This window comes from Oncorhynchus masou, chromosome 31 (genome assembly GCF_036934945.1).
Source record: "Oncorhynchus masou masou isolate Uvic2021 chromosome 31, UVic_Omas_1.1, whole genome shotgun sequence".
Taxonomy (NCBI): domain Eukaryota; kingdom Metazoa; phylum Chordata; class Actinopteri; order Salmoniformes; family Salmonidae; genus Oncorhynchus; species Oncorhynchus masou.
This window is the reverse complement of record NC_088242.1, coordinates 38002371-38017986: the sequence shown is the minus strand read 5'-3', so window position 1 is coordinate 38017986 and position 15616 is coordinate 38002371. Positions and strand designations below refer to the sequence as shown.

General features: G+C 42.3%; 1 protein-coding gene across 2 annotated transcripts in view; it reads right to left on the bottom strand.

The window, feature by feature from the left end:
- Positions 1 to 15616, bottom strand: part of LOC135523916 (rab11 family-interacting protein 3-like) — an 88772-nt gene that overhangs the window by 66326 nt on the left and 6830 nt on the right. For both annotated transcript variants that reach the window (XM_064950934.1, XM_064950935.1), the window contains exon 2: positions 2860 to 2953. In XM_064950934.1, coding sequence (XP_064807006.1) covers positions 2860 to 2953 — 94 coding nt within the window. The remainder of the gene's footprint in view (positions 1 to 2859; positions 2954 to 15616) is intronic.

The following is a 15616-nucleotide window of genomic DNA, read 5'->3' as shown; positions in this document are numbered from 1 at the left end:
AAGGGGCTATAGCAGCACACAAGTAGCCTACAAATGCATGCTGGGCCGGGCATGCCCTGAGCTCGTGGAATGAGCGCTACTGGAGCAAAATTGGAACAGGCGAGAAGGATGACACGTTTGGAAACTTGCTCCGCTCTCTAGTAAAATTAGGCACACTGCTATGCGCTTACTACGCTCCACTCACATACTCTGGTGTCAAGTTGGCTGGATGTCCTTTGGGGGCTGAAGAAATTTAGCTTGTCACCTAAAACTCTCACAAACTTTTACAGATGCATAATTGAGAGCATACTGTCAGGCTGTATCACCACCTGGTACGGCAACTGCTCCGCCCACAACCGTAAGGCTCTCCAGGGGCAAACTACCTGCCCTCCAGGACACCTATACCACCCGATATCACAGAAAGGCCAACAAGATCATCTAGGACAACAACCACCCGAGTCACTGTCTGTTCACCCCGCTATCATCCAGAAGGCAAGGTCAGTGCAGGTGCATCAAAGCAGGGACCGAGAGACTGAAAAACAGCTTCTATCGCAAGGCCATCAGACTGTTAAACAACCATCACTAACATTGAGTGGCTGCTGCCAACATACTGACTCATCTCTAGCCACTTTAATAATGAAAAATTGATGTAATAAATGTATCACTAGCCACTTCAAACAATGCCACTTTATATAATGTTTACATTCCCTACATTACTCATCTCATATGTATATACTGTACTCTATACCATCTACTGCATCTTGCCTATGCCGCTCGGCCATCACTCATTTATATATTTGTATGTACATATTCTTATTCATTCCTTTACACTTGTGTGTATAAGGTAGTTGTTGTGAAATTGTTAGATTACTTGTTAGATATTACTGCATGGTCAGAATTAGAAGCACAAGCATTTCGCTACACTCACATTAACATCTGCTAACCATGTGTATGTGACAAATAAAATTTGATTTGAAGTATGCAATTCTGTTCTTCTGAAATAGGCTACATTTTCTCAATTTCATGTTTCTTTAGACCTGTCTAAAATAAATCCTGGATTTATTGTGATGGTGTAGGCGATAGCTGTGTTTGAAAAGCCATACTGACATACTGTATACTGTATACTACATACTATATACCAGGCGAGGCAGTCATTTGAGAAACGAAGGCTGTTGAGTCTGCAGTTCAGAATGTGGTGATTGACAGAGTCGAAAGCCTTGGCCAGGTCGATGAATACGGCTGCACAGTAATGTCTCTTTAGGACATTGAGAGTGGATGAGGTGCACCCATGACCAGCTCTGAAACCAGATTGCTATAGCAGAGAAGGTACGGTGGGATTTCAAATGGTCAGTAATCTGTTTGTTAACTTGGCTTTCGAAGATCTTAGAAAGGCAGATTAGGATATATATAGGTCTGTAGCAGTTTGGGTCTATAGTGTCTCCCCCTTTGAAGAGGGGGATGATCACAGCAGCTTTCCAATCTCAGGGAATCTCAGGCGATACGAAAGAGAGGTTGAATAGGCTAGTAATAGGGGTTGCAACAATTTCGGCAGATCATTTTAGAAAGAGAGGGTCCAGATTGTCTAGCCCGGCTGATTTGTAGGGGTCCAGATTTTGCAGCTCTTTCAGAACATCAGCTATCTGGATTTGGGTGAAGGGCAGTTGACCGGGGTAGGGATAGCCAGGTGGAAAGCATGGCCAGCTGTAGAAAAATGCTTATTGAAATTCTCAATTATAGTGGATTTATCGGTGGTGACAGTGGTTCCTAGCCTCAGTGCAGTGGGCAGCTGGGAGGAGGTGTTCTTATTCTCCATAGACGTTACAGTGTCCGAGAACTATTTTGAGTTTGTGCTACAGGATGCAAATTTATGTTTGAAAAAGCTAGCCTTAGCTTTCCTAACTGCCTGTGTATATTGGTTCCTAACTTCCCTGAAAAGTTGCATATCACGGGGGCTATTCGATGCTAATGCAGTACGCCACAGGATGTTTTTGTGCTGGTCAAGGGCAGTCAGGTCTGGAGTGAACCAAGGGCTATATCTGTTCCTGGTTCTACATTTTTTGAATGGGGCAAAATGAGCGAATTTATGAAAGCACCCGAATGTCCATTGAGAACGCACAACGACTATACCATTTAGCTAAGAATGATGTGAATAATCAAGTCAATAAACATTGGGTAGTTAGTTAGCCTATAGTTAATATACTGGCAAGTTTGATGTATAAGTAGCCAACTAACATTAGGTAGCTAGCTAACATACCGGTACGTACTGCTGTAATGATATGCCAAGTGGCTCTTAAGGACAGCGTAGCTAACAAATTGTCAGCCAACATAACATGTAAGGTAACTTATTTGAAAAGGAACTACTTTATTACATTGCGCAACATTTTGTTAACATTTGTCATAATTAGTTAAAGCAATGAATTTGTATCCACTATCGTTGGACTTAGGCTCCATATTTTCTGCCATTTTCTTCAAATCTGAAAACGATGTGAAGCCACAACCATTTCCTGAAGAATTGCATTATGGGCCCTAAAGTACAGAAATAGTGTCCTTTGCGTGTATACTTCAGATTTTGGCAAATTTAGTACGACATCCGGGAACTTTTGGCATACTAACTATATCCATACTATGACCATTAAGCATATGACCATATATTCAATTCACGACACAAATAGTACAGTTAGTGTGGATAGTATGAGTATTCCAACACATATATATTTTTTACTTTTTAAAATGTAGATGTTCCAAAGGCCTGCACCAGTGGCATGTTGACAATAGGACAAAATGGGGCATGTCAGTCAGAGCACATCCGCCTAAAGTCCAACTATGATGTGATGGCAATCATCGTCATCCTAGTTTCGAAAGGAAGATCCTCTGACTCACTTCCATTGCTGATGGCCGTGATTCCTCGATAGAAGTCCTCGAAGCTGATCACCCCCAGCCCACTAGGATCCAGAAATTTGGTCAGATCCTTCACCTGTAATATAGAGACAACCATGAGAGACCTTTCAAACACATCAATCATAACGCTCACTTCACACTATAATTAAATCAGCTTTGTTGCCTGAATGCTTTATGAATACATCAGAGTGCATTCTGTCCAAATGACTGATGTAACAGACAATGAGCACACAGGGTAAAACTGAGCAAATTGAATTAAGAAACAGGGGACAGCATCCAAATTGAAAAGGTTGTGGCTTTGCTATCTCAGAGTACATCTGAAAATGAACTACCTAAAACGACTGATATTTCATTGAGCTCATTCACGTCATGGAAAAATTTCTAGGGCTGTAAAAACATCCTTGAAAATCGTCAAAATCACAAAACTGTCTCACTGAGGCTTTTGTGGTTAGGCTACTTCAACTGGTATGTTTCTTTCCAAGACGAGACAATAGCAAGCAATTTGTTACTGCACATGTAGACATTGATTTCTTAACTCTTTTATAAAATGTACATGTAAATATGTGCTTCAATTTTACAGGGTTGCAGTGTCCTCAGACAAGGTAACCAGGGTTGAGCTCCAAGTGTCTCGCCTCCCTCAACACAAGACCAACACTTCTAGGCCTACATAAAGCAAAACACACACACACAAACACAGAAACAAAACCTGGCTACACAACTTGAAATGCCCAACATGCAGCAATAAATATTTATATAACCAAAGACACAGTGTGCACCTAACCCGGCACTCAAATGACAAGACACTGTACAATCAATCATTTATTTGATGTCCCACATCCATTCCCCGGGTAACCTGGCAACAAGTGAGGTGGTATCCAGGGAGATAGGCCAACAAGTGTGTGTGCTTTACACCCCAATGATGTATTTGGCATAGACCTCAAGAGCATTGTAGACCTTTTAGCATTGTAGACATTGTCTTGGAATGTTTGGAATGCACTTCATTGTTTAGGTTTCTTAAGAATAGGCTCAGAAGAAGAATCACTTCTAGTTGTGACCCAAATTCTTACATTTTTGGGGGGTTAAGTTTAAAAGTCGTTCCCTGGAGCTTTAACCGTGGCGCCCTTGGCAACCCAGAATATGATCAGGCTTTTCCTAGAAATGAGAGATACAAGTGCGGTATGTTGCGATTAAAAATGTCCCATACTCATTACGGTGTCATTCCATGCATGTATCATTTACAATTAGCTGGGAGGGTAGGGAAGTTTGTGGGCAAAACACAAGCATAGGTCTTTTGAAAACCTTCAACTTCAACATGAGAATAGATGACACAAAAGTACAACCCTGACTGGTTTTTGCATTTTTTTAATAGGCATTCCTGTTCTGCACTTTTGAATCAGTTACAAACATCCAAACAGTCATTCTGCTTAGAAAATGTGAGCTCCATCTCTAACAGCTTACAGTCGTGGCCAAAGGTTTTGAGAATTACACAAATATTAATTTCCAAAGTTTGCTGCTTCAGCGTCTTTAGATATTTTTGTCGGATGTTACTATGGAATACTGAAGTATAATTACAAGCATTTCATAAGTGTCAAAGGCTTTTATTGACAATTACATGAAGTTGATGCAAAGAGTCAATATTTGCAGTGTTGAGCATTCATTTTCAAGACCTCGGCAATCCGCCCAGGCATGCTGTCAATTACCTTCTGGGCCACATCCAGATTGATGGCAGCCCATTCTTGCATAATCAATGCTTGGAGTTTGTCAGAATTTGTGCGGTTTTGAGGATTGACCACAAGTTCTCAATGGGATTAGGGTCTGGGGAGTTTCCTGGCCATGGACCGAAAATATCAATGTCTTGTTCCCCGAGCCACTTAGTTATCACTTTTGCCTTATGGCAAGGTGCTCCGTCATGCTGGAAAAGGACTAATGGTAGCGCTCACCTTATCTTCTCCGGACAAGCTTTTTTCCAGATGCCCCAAACAATCAGAAAGGAGATTCATCAGAGAATTACTTTACCCCAGTCCTCAGCCATCCAATCCCTGTACTTATCAGTCTGTCCCTGATGTTTTTCCTGGAGAGAAGTGGCTTCTTTGCTGCCCTTCTTGACACCAGGCTATCCTCCAAAAGTCTTCGCCTCACTGTGCATGCAGATGCACTCACACCTGCCTGCTGCCATTCCTGAGCAAGCTCTGTACTGGTGGTGCCCCGATCCCGCAGCTGAATCAACTTTAGGAGATGGTCCTGGTGCTTGCTGGACTTTCTTGGGCACCCTGAAGCCTTCTTCACAACAATTGAACCGCTCTCCTTGAAGTTCTTGATGATCCGATAAATGGTTGATTTAGGTGCAATCTTACTGGCAGCAATATCCTTGCCTGTGAAGCCTTTTTTGTGCAAAGCAATGATGACGGCACGTATTTCCTTGCAGTTAACCATGATTGACCTTTGTTAACGACAGAATCACTGACATGATGTCAGATGGTCCTTTTGTGGCAGGGCTGAAATGCAGTGGAAATGTTTTGGGGGGATTCAGTTCATTTGCATGGCAAAGAGGGAATTTGCAATTAATTGCAATTCATCTGATCACGCTTCATTACATTCTGGAGGATATGCAAATTGCCATCATACAAACTGAGGCAGCAGACTTTGAGAAAATTAATATTTGTGTCATTCTCATTGGCCACAACTACAGAGCGGGAGCAGCTGAAACTCTTAGCAAACTGTCAATTGACTGAGATTTACAGCCCTCAAGGTGATAGACCGACATATGTTTCCAGCTAGTCGATTAAACTCAGCTGACGTTATAGAGGTGAGATGGGAGCGGTTTGCCTTGTTTTGTGGTTTAACACTAAAATTATGGAAAAGTTCAGGTTAAATGTTACAGTCAAGCCCTTCCTGCTCCGCATCTTCCATAAATTAGGTTGACCAGGGGGTGGGTGGTAGTGAATAGATGGGTCGTTTAAAGCGGTTGCAGATATTTTAACAGCAGAGAATGAGATGGAGTTTGACACTTCAGAGGTGAGAGTGGGTGTTCCCCCGCAATGGAGCTTTTTACTTGACTCCCTCAGGCCAGTCGACCTGAGGGCAGGGTCACTATAACACGCAGGAAACACCTCTCTTCACACCTCGAGTAAGAGAGTGGGCGAGACCAGCACCCATCTACCAATAGGTGCCCTTCTTTACGAGGCATTGCAACAACAAAAAAACTGGTCTTTGTGGTTTCATCTGTGTTTGAAATTCACTGCTCGATTGAGGGACCTTACAGATAATTGTATGTGAGGGGTACAGAGATGAGGTACTCATTCAAAAACATTAAATATGCACTATGCAGAAATCATGCCGCCATTTCCTGGATGCTAAAATTAGAATTATTCGCTTAATTTCAGTTTATGTGACAAAATAACCAAGAATAGTGTAGAGAATCATTATACCATCGCTGTGAAATATCTTTTCCATAACCAAAAATATTTTATTTTCAGCCGTTTGAAGCTAGTGTACAAAACTGAAAGTAAAAAACTAAACTTAAGGGAAACACAAAATAAGCACATAGAAAAGATACCGCTTCTTAGACTTGTTTTCAATGAGAATGACAGATCTATAATATCCATTTCTATTTGAGTTTGGACAGGTCGCCCAACCATTTACATATTGCAGCTTTAAACACTATTATCGCACACAGTTGGGAGTCCATGCAACTTATTATGTGACTTGTTAAGCACATTTTTACTCAACTTATTTAGGCTTGCCATGACAAAAGGGATTAAATACTTAGACTCAAGCCGTCCCCTTTTCATGTTTAATTAATTTGTAACAATAAAAAAATTAAAAACATGAATCCACTTTGGCATCATGGGGTATTGTGTGTCGGCCAGTGACAAAAAAGCTGAAACACAACAAAATTTTGAAAAAGTCAAGGGGTGTGAATACTTTCTGAAGGCACTGTATTATCTGTCCTCTTCTTGTTCACTGTTCTCTCCTCCCACTCAGCCACACTGTTGCCTGATTGTCACACCACAAGATCACTAGCTCCTCTTCCTGGAATAATTCTGGGAAGGGATTTGCATTCAACTCTGAGGCCCCATTAAAGGATCACGATAACAATGCCAATATCAGATATCTGATATCACACCATACATGCAATTTCTTCACCCATCTACAATGATCAATTCAGGGAATGTCCTATACAGGCCGAGCAGTGTGAAGTTAGCTAGGCTAGAAATGAATTATCCTCTGCTCAGACCTACTTGTGAAATATTTTGGGTTACACACAAGAGACTTGCCAAGAGCTTTCACCACAAGGAAAATACAATTATTTGTGAAGCTTACAGGCAAAATAAAAAGCCACAAGGAACGACAACATTTACAACATTTACCACATAGAGAAGATAAGTTGCTATAAAGAAACTTTATAGGCCCACACTGTTATGCTTAATGCCTTTATGGGCCTTTTTAGGCTATATTTTGTTTATGGCATGGCATCTCACTTATAAACATGAATTATGGTGCAGACACCAGAAAGAGCAATGCATTTCTGCAACCTCATTACTGAGAAGGTTGGATTAACGCTGAGCAAGGAGGGAATAACCAAGCATTATCTGTATATAGGTTAGGACTAGAGGTCGACGATTATTCGGAATGGCCAATTAATTAGGGCCGTTTTCATAACAATCGGAAAATTAGGATGCCGATTTTGCCCAAATGTTAAAAATAATAATAATACACCTTTATTTAACTAGGCAAGTCAGTTAAGAACACATTCTTATTTTCAATGACGGCCTAGGAACGGTGGGTTAACTGCCTTGTTCAGGGGCAGAAAGACAGATTTTTACCTTGTCAGTTCAGGGATTCAATCTTGCAACCTTACCATTAACTAGTCCAACGCTCTCACCACCTGCCTCAAGAGGAGCCCTTCTGTTACGCGAATGCAGTAAGAAGTCAAGGTAAGTTGCTAGCTAGCATTAAACTTAATCAATCATAACTACACATGGTTGACTATATTACTAGTTTATCTAGCGTGTCCTGCATTGCATATAATCGATGCAGTGCGCAATCGCGAAAAAGGACTGTCGTTGCGCCAACGTGTACCTAACCATAAACATCAATGCCTTTCTTAAAATCAATACACAGAAATATATATTTTTAAACCTGCATATTTAGCTAAACGAAATCCAGGTTAGCAGGCAATATTAACCAGGTTGTCACGACTTCTGCCGAAGTTGGCTCCCCTGCCTGTTCGGGCGGCGCTCGGCGGTTGTCGTCACTAGCCGTCCTACTAGTCGCTACCGATCCCTTTTTCGTTTGTCTGTTGGTTTTGTCTTATTAGTTTCACCTGTGTGTATTTTGGTTTAATTAGCTTCCCTATATGTAGTTTGACCCGCCCTTGTTTTGTGCGGGATTGTCTTTTGTTACGTGTGTACATATTAGTTCGTAGTGTACTTTATTATGTACTGGACACCCTGTGGTTTTGGGTTGTCTGGTATAGTGTCCTGCGCCCTGTATTGTAGTGGGCTTATCAGTTTGGTGTGCAATAGTAAAGCACTTTACTCCGTTACTCCCTCTCTGCGTCTGATTCCTGCACACCCACCTAGTCCCGCGTGACACAGGTGAAATTGTGTCACTTCTCTTGCGTTCATTGCATGCAGAGTCAGGGTATATGCAACAGTTTGGGCCGCCTTGCTCATTGCAAACTAATTTGCCAGAATTTTACGTAATTATGACATAACATTGAAGGTTGTGCAATGTAACAGGAATATTTAGACTGATGGATGCCACCCGTTAGATAAAATACGGAACAGTTCCGTATTTCACTGAAAGAATGAATATTTTGTTTTCGAGATGATAGTTTCCGGATTCGACCATATTAGTGACCTAAGGCTCGTATTTCTGTGTGTTATTATGTTATAATTAAGTCTATGAATTGATAGATCAGTCTGACTGAGGGATGGTGGGCACCAGCAGGCTCATAAGCATTCATTCAAAAAGCACTTTTGTGCGTTTTGACAGCAGCTCTGCTGTTTATGAATTCAAGCCTATCAACTCCCGAGATTAGACTGGTGTAACGATGTGATGTGAAATGGCTAGCTAGTTAGTGGGGTGCACGCTAATAGCGTTTCAAACGTCACTTGCTCTGAGAATTGGAGTAGTTGTTCCCCTTGCTCTGCATGGGTAACGCTGCTTCGAGGGTGGCTGTTGTCGATGTGCATCCTGTTTCCATTGATCATCCTTGAGATGTTTCTACAACATTATTGGAGTCCACCTTTGGTAAATTCAATTGATTGGACATGATTTGGAAAGGCACACACCTGTCTATATAAGGTCCCACAGTTGACAATGAATGTCAGAGCAAAAACCAATCAATGAGGTCGAAGGAATTGTCAGTAGAGCTCCGAGACAGAACTGTGTAAAGGCACAGATCTGGTGAAGGGTACCAAAACATGTCTGCAGCATTGAAGGTCCCCAAGAACAGTGGCCTCCATCATTCTTAAAATGGAAGAAGTTTGGAACCACCAAGACCTTTCCTAGAGGTCAAACTGAGCAATCGGGAGAGAAGTACCTTGGTCAGGGAGGTGACCAAGAACCCAATGGTCACCCTGGCAGAGCTTCAGAGTTCCTCTGTGGAGATGGGAGAACCTTCCAGAAGGACAACCATCTCTGCAGCACTCCACCAATCAGGCCTTTATGGTAGAGTGGCCAGACAGAAGCCACTCCTTTAGTAAAAGGCACATGACAACCCGCTTAGAGTTTGCCAAAAGGCACAGAAAGGACAAGATTCAATACAAGAAAGGACAAGAAACAAGATTCTCTGATCTGATCGAACCAAGATTGAACACTTTGGCCTGAATGCCAAGCGTTACATCTGGAGGAAACATGGCACCATCTCTACGGTGAAGCATTGTGGTGGCAGCATCATGTCTTTCAGCGGCAGGGACTGGGAGACTTGTCAGCATCAAGGGAAAGATGAATAGAGCAAAGTACAGAGAGATCCTTGATGAAAACCTGCTCCGGAACGCTCAGGACCAAATGTGTTCGATGGGGTTGAGGTCAGGGCTCTGTGCAGGCCAGTCAAGTTCTTTAACACCAATCTCGACAAACCATTTCTGTACAGTGGTTCTTCCTGTAAAGGTTGCGTCATACTGCAGCACACCTTGGCACGTTACTTAAGTGTCAGCCATTGTTGCCATTAATGCTTGTTAGTGATACCCTCTTTGAGAAGCATTTGACAGTCTTTAATATTGTCTGTACTAGAGAATTTAAAACCTTTTGTAAGAACATAGTATATGGGATTGATTAAGAAATGTAGCTTAATTAATTTGATTAATATTATGGTGTTTCTATTCCAAGAAAAACTTCAAACGAAACCCTCAGGGTTTTCCGTTAGGAAAATATGGCACTGTACAACGTGACCGGTCGGGAGTAGGCTACAGTACTAAGAGCAAAATAATCCTAACATTTTCACACCCTAATTGTAGTCTAACCAATACCCAAATGGATATTCAGTGAAAATAAAAATCTCATTGATTTATCAAGACCAGTCCCCATGCTTGTCTTAGAGCAGCGTGAAACGGTGCTGAAATAGTTGATTACAAGCAGATAGAAGCAACAGGATTTGAAGCAATAGCCTATCTTCAATGTGCTTTAAATGCCACAATGTCACAAATAACTGAACACACACAATTCTTAAAACTCGGAGAAGGGTAATAGGAGGTGATCTGCATTGCATATTAAACGTATTGCTATATTCCAAGCGTTACTGTGTGTTACGATCCTCTCACTCTCTCTTGCACACGCTGTCTTGATCTCTGAATGCTCGACTATGAAAAGCCAACGGAATTTACTCCTAAAATGCTGACCGGTTGCACACTCTATAACCACAGTTTATATTATTTTACCATGCTGGTCATCTATGAATGTTTGAAAAGCTTGAAAAATCATCTAGCCTTTATGGCCATGTACTCTTGTAATCTCCAACCAGTTCAGATTTAAGTATAACTTTTGTATGACTGACGCCTTTAGTGAGATGCTTTAATACTTAATAATTTCTGCCCTCTGAATTCATATTCATGATATAAATAGGCCCATGTGCACCTTGATATTGGGGGTGCGCCATGCGGTCGTGCCCAACGGGGAACGGGGGTGCGCCATGCAGCCGTACCTAACGGGGAAAGGGGGGATGGAGCAGGTCGGTCGCAACCCAGGCGACCTGAAGATCCTAACTCTGGCGAGAGCCGAAGCCACCCTTCCGGCCCAAAACCCTGCGCCAAGGGAAGGGAGAAGAGGAGGGCGTGGGCCCCCTTACCCTACCCTGTCCTAAGAGAGTCATAGTTACTCCCACCGTTTACACATGCTTCATTGGTCTGTTTTGCTTGATGGCCCATTTTACTATTGTCCCGGGCTTATAGATCGGGTCAATCCTTCATCAGATGAACCGAAACATGTCGGCTAAAGCAATTTAATTAATTAATGCATTTGAAAATGTTTAATACTGTGATAGTGAAGAGCAAAATTCCTCTCAAGAGAAATAACATTACAGTTACACCAACTGGTAGGTTAACCACACAACTGTACAAAATGGTAAGAGAACTGGTGAAGAAAGTTAACCTTCTACATACCCATTTCTTTACTGGAATCTCTAAATGAAAATACTGGCAGATCTATAAAACTTAGAAAAGTCTAAATTAATATCTAAGGGGCTTTTATACAATTACAACACAGGGTTAATAAAAATAACTTTTAAAATGTATGTTTATTAAGTAGTCTTGCGTGTCTCAGAGCAGTGCGAAACAATGCTGAAATAGTTGACTATTTACTCCTAACTCAAAAAAGAAAAAGGTTTCTGGGGTTCTTCAAATTGAAACTGTGGGGGAACCCTTATAAGTTTTTTGAAGAACACTTGATAACGTTTATTAGAAGAACTCTTTATAATGGTTCCTCAAAGAAACTTTTGGGGTTCATTTTTTTTTACTCCATGTCCAACCCCCCTCCATTCTAAAAAATTATTTTAATAACAATATTGATTTAATTAATTGTTTACTTAGTGGCACCACAAATGTGAATTCATATTTACAAAACAATTTACCAAACAAAAGACATTACAGAATTGCTGCATTTCTGCAGACATGTCAGACCATAATAAAAAATATTTACTTTGTACAGTACTTTCATTACAATTTCCAGCGAGACTACTCAAGCCATCGACTCACAGATAGATGGTTGAAGATGATGGGCCATCGGCAAATACAGTCTGGAAACTGCTGGCATCAAAGCACAACATCGCTCTAATCACAGTCAGAAGACAGTTTAAGAAACTTAAGTGGACTTATGAAAAGGCTCTGTAAGACATTATATAGAAGTATATATTTCTTTAACCTTTATTTCACTAGGCAAGCCAGTTAAAAACAAATTCTTATTTACAATTTTTTTTTTTCACCTTTATTTAACCAGGTAGGCTAGTTGAGAACAAGTTCTCATTTGCAACTGCGACCTGGCCAAGATAAAGCTTAGCAGTGTGAACAGACTACACAGAGTTACACATGGAGTAAACAATTAACAAGTCAATAACACAGTACAAAAAAGGCGAGTCTATATACAATGTGTGCAAAAGGCATGAGGAGGTAGGCGAATAATTACAATTTTGCAGATTAGCACTGGAGTGATAAATGATCAGATGGTCATGTACAGGTAGAGATACTGGTGTGCAAAAGAGCAGAAAAGTAAATAAAACAGTGTGGGGATGAGGTAGGTGAAAATGGGTGGGTTATTTACCAATAGACTATGTACAGCTGCAGCGATCGGTTAGCTGCTCAGATAGCACATGTTTGAAGTTGGTGAGGGAGATAAAAGTCTCCAACTTCAGGGATTTTTGCAATTCGTTCCAGTCACAGGCAGCAGAGTACTAGAACGAAAGGCGGCCAAATGAGGTGTTGGCTTTAGGGATGATCAGTGAGATACACCTGCTGGAGCGCGTGCTACGTTATGGGTGTTGCCATCGTGACCAGTGAACTGAGATAAGGCGGAGCTTTACCTAGCATGGATTTGTAGATGACCTGGAGCCAGTGGGTCTGGCGACGAATATGTAGCGAGGGCCAGCCGACTAGAGCATACAAGTCGCAGTGGTGGGTGGTATAAGGTGCTATAGTGAAAAGAAAACGGATGGCACTGTGATAAACTGCATCCAGTTTGCTGAGTAGAGTGTTGGAGGCGATTTTGTAGATGACGTTGCCGAAGTCGAGGATCGGTAGGATAGTCAGTTTTACTAGGGTAAGTTTGGCGGCGTGAGTGAAGGAGGCTTTGTTGCGGAATGGAAAGCCGACTCTTGATTTGATTTTCGATTGGAGATGTTTGATATGAGTCTGGAAGGAGAGTTTACAGTCTAGCCAGACACCTAGGTACTTATAGGTGTCCACATATTCAAGGTCGGAACCATCTAGGGTGGTGATGCTCGGCGGGCATGCGGGTGCAGGCAACGATCGGTTGAAAAGCATGCATTTGGTTTTACTAGCGTTTAAGAGCAGTTGGAGGCCACGGAAGGAGTGTTGTATGGCATTGAAGCTCGTTTGGAGGTTAGATAGCACAGTGTCCAAGGACGGGCCGGAAGTATATAGAATGGTGTCGTCTGCGTTAGAGGTGGATCAGGGAATCGCCCGCAGCAAGAGCAACATCATTGATATATACAGAGAAAAGAGTCGGCCCGAGAATTGAACCCTGTGGCACCCCCATAGAGACTGCCAGAGGACCGGACAGCATGCCCTCCGATTTGACACACTAAACTCTGTCTGCAAAGTAATTGGTGAACCAGGCAAGGCAGTCATCCGAAAAACCGAGGCTACTGAGTCTGCCGATAAGAATATGGTGATTGACAGAGTCGAAAGCCTTGGCAAGGTCGATGAAGACGGCTGCACAGTACTGTCTTTTATCGATGGCGGTTATGATATCGTTTAGTACCTTGAGTGTGGCTGAGGTGCACCCGTGACCGGCTCGGAAACCAGATTGCACAGCGGAGAAGGTACGGTGGGATTCGCGATGGTCAGTGACCTGTTGTTGACTTGGCTTTCGAAGACCTTAGATAGGCAGGGCAGGATGGATATAGGTCTGTAACAGTTTGGGTCCAGGGTGTCTCCCCCTTTGAAGAGGGGGATGACTGCGGCAGCTTTCCAATCCTTGGGGATCTCAGACGATATGAGAGAGAGGTTGAACAGGCTGGTAATAGGGGTTGCGACAATGGCGGCGGATAGTTTCAGAAATAGAGGGTCCAGATTGTCAAGCCCAGCTGATTTGTACGGGTCCAGGTTTTGCAGCTCTTTCAGAACATCTGCTATCTGGATTTGGGTAAAGGAGAACCTGGAAGGGCTTGGGCGAGAAGCTGCGGTGGGGGCGGAGCTGTTGGCCGATGTTGGAGTAGCCAGGCGGAAGGCACAATGACGGCCTACCCCGGCAAAACCAGATGACACTGGGCCAATTGCGCACTGCACTATTGGAACTCCCAATCACGACCGGATATGATACAGCCTGGATTTGAACCAGGAACTGTAGTGATCCCTCTTGCACTGACTTAGACCGCTGCGCCACTCAGGACCATGACCAATACAGCTCTGGAAAAAATTAAGAGACCACGGCAAAATTTTCAGAGAAACTGGTTTTACTACTTACATACTTAGGTATGTGTTTGGGTAAAATGAAAATGTTTGGTTTATACTATAAACTACTGACAACATTTCTCCCAAATACAACTGGTCATTTTTTTACAGAAAATGACAACTGGTCAAAATAACAAAAAAATATGCAGTGTTGTCAGACCTAGAATAATGCAAATAAAATAAGTTCATTTTCATTTTTAAACAACGCAATACTAATGTTTTAACTTAGGAAGAGTTCAGAAATCAATATTTGGTGGAATAACCCTGAATTTCAATCACAGCTTTCATGCGTCTCGGCATGCTCTACACCAGTCTTTCACATTGATGTTGGGTGACTTTATGCCACTCCTGGCTCAAAAATGCTAGCAGCACGGCCTGTGACCATCCATTATCCTCTTGATCACATTCCAAAGGTTTTCAATGGGGTTCAGGTCTGGAGATTGGGCTGGCCATGACAGGGTCTTGGATCTGTTGGTCCTCCATCCACACCTTCATTGACCTGGCTGTGTGGCATGGAGCATTGTCCTGCTGGAAAAACCAATCCTCAAGAGTTGGGGAACATTGTCAGAGCAGAAGGAAGCAAGTTTTCTTCCAGGACAAGCTTGTATGTGGCTTGATTCATGAGTCCTTCAACAAAGACAAATTTGCACGAGTCCAGCCTTGCTGAGGCACCCCCAGATCATCACCGATCCTCCACCAAATTTCACAGTGGGTGTGAGAACTGAAGAGACTTACAAGCCACAGTGTCTTGCACCCACTGTGAAATGTGGTGGAGGATCGGTGATGATCTGGGGGTGCTTCAGTAAGGCTGAAATCGGCCTTAACTATTTAGGGGTGGCAGGTAGCCTAGTGGTTAAATCATTGTAACTGAAAGGTTGCTGGATTGAATCCCAGAGCTGACAAGGTTAAAATCTGTCGTTTGGCCCTGAACAAGGCAGTTAACCCACAGTTCCATTGGTAGGCTTGTAAAATAAGAATTTGTTCTTAACTGACTTGCCTAGTTAAACAACGAATAATGTGTGTGTGATATATTATACACACACACACACACACACAGCTCAAAAAAAATAAAGGGAACACTAAAATAACACATCCTAGATCTGAATGAA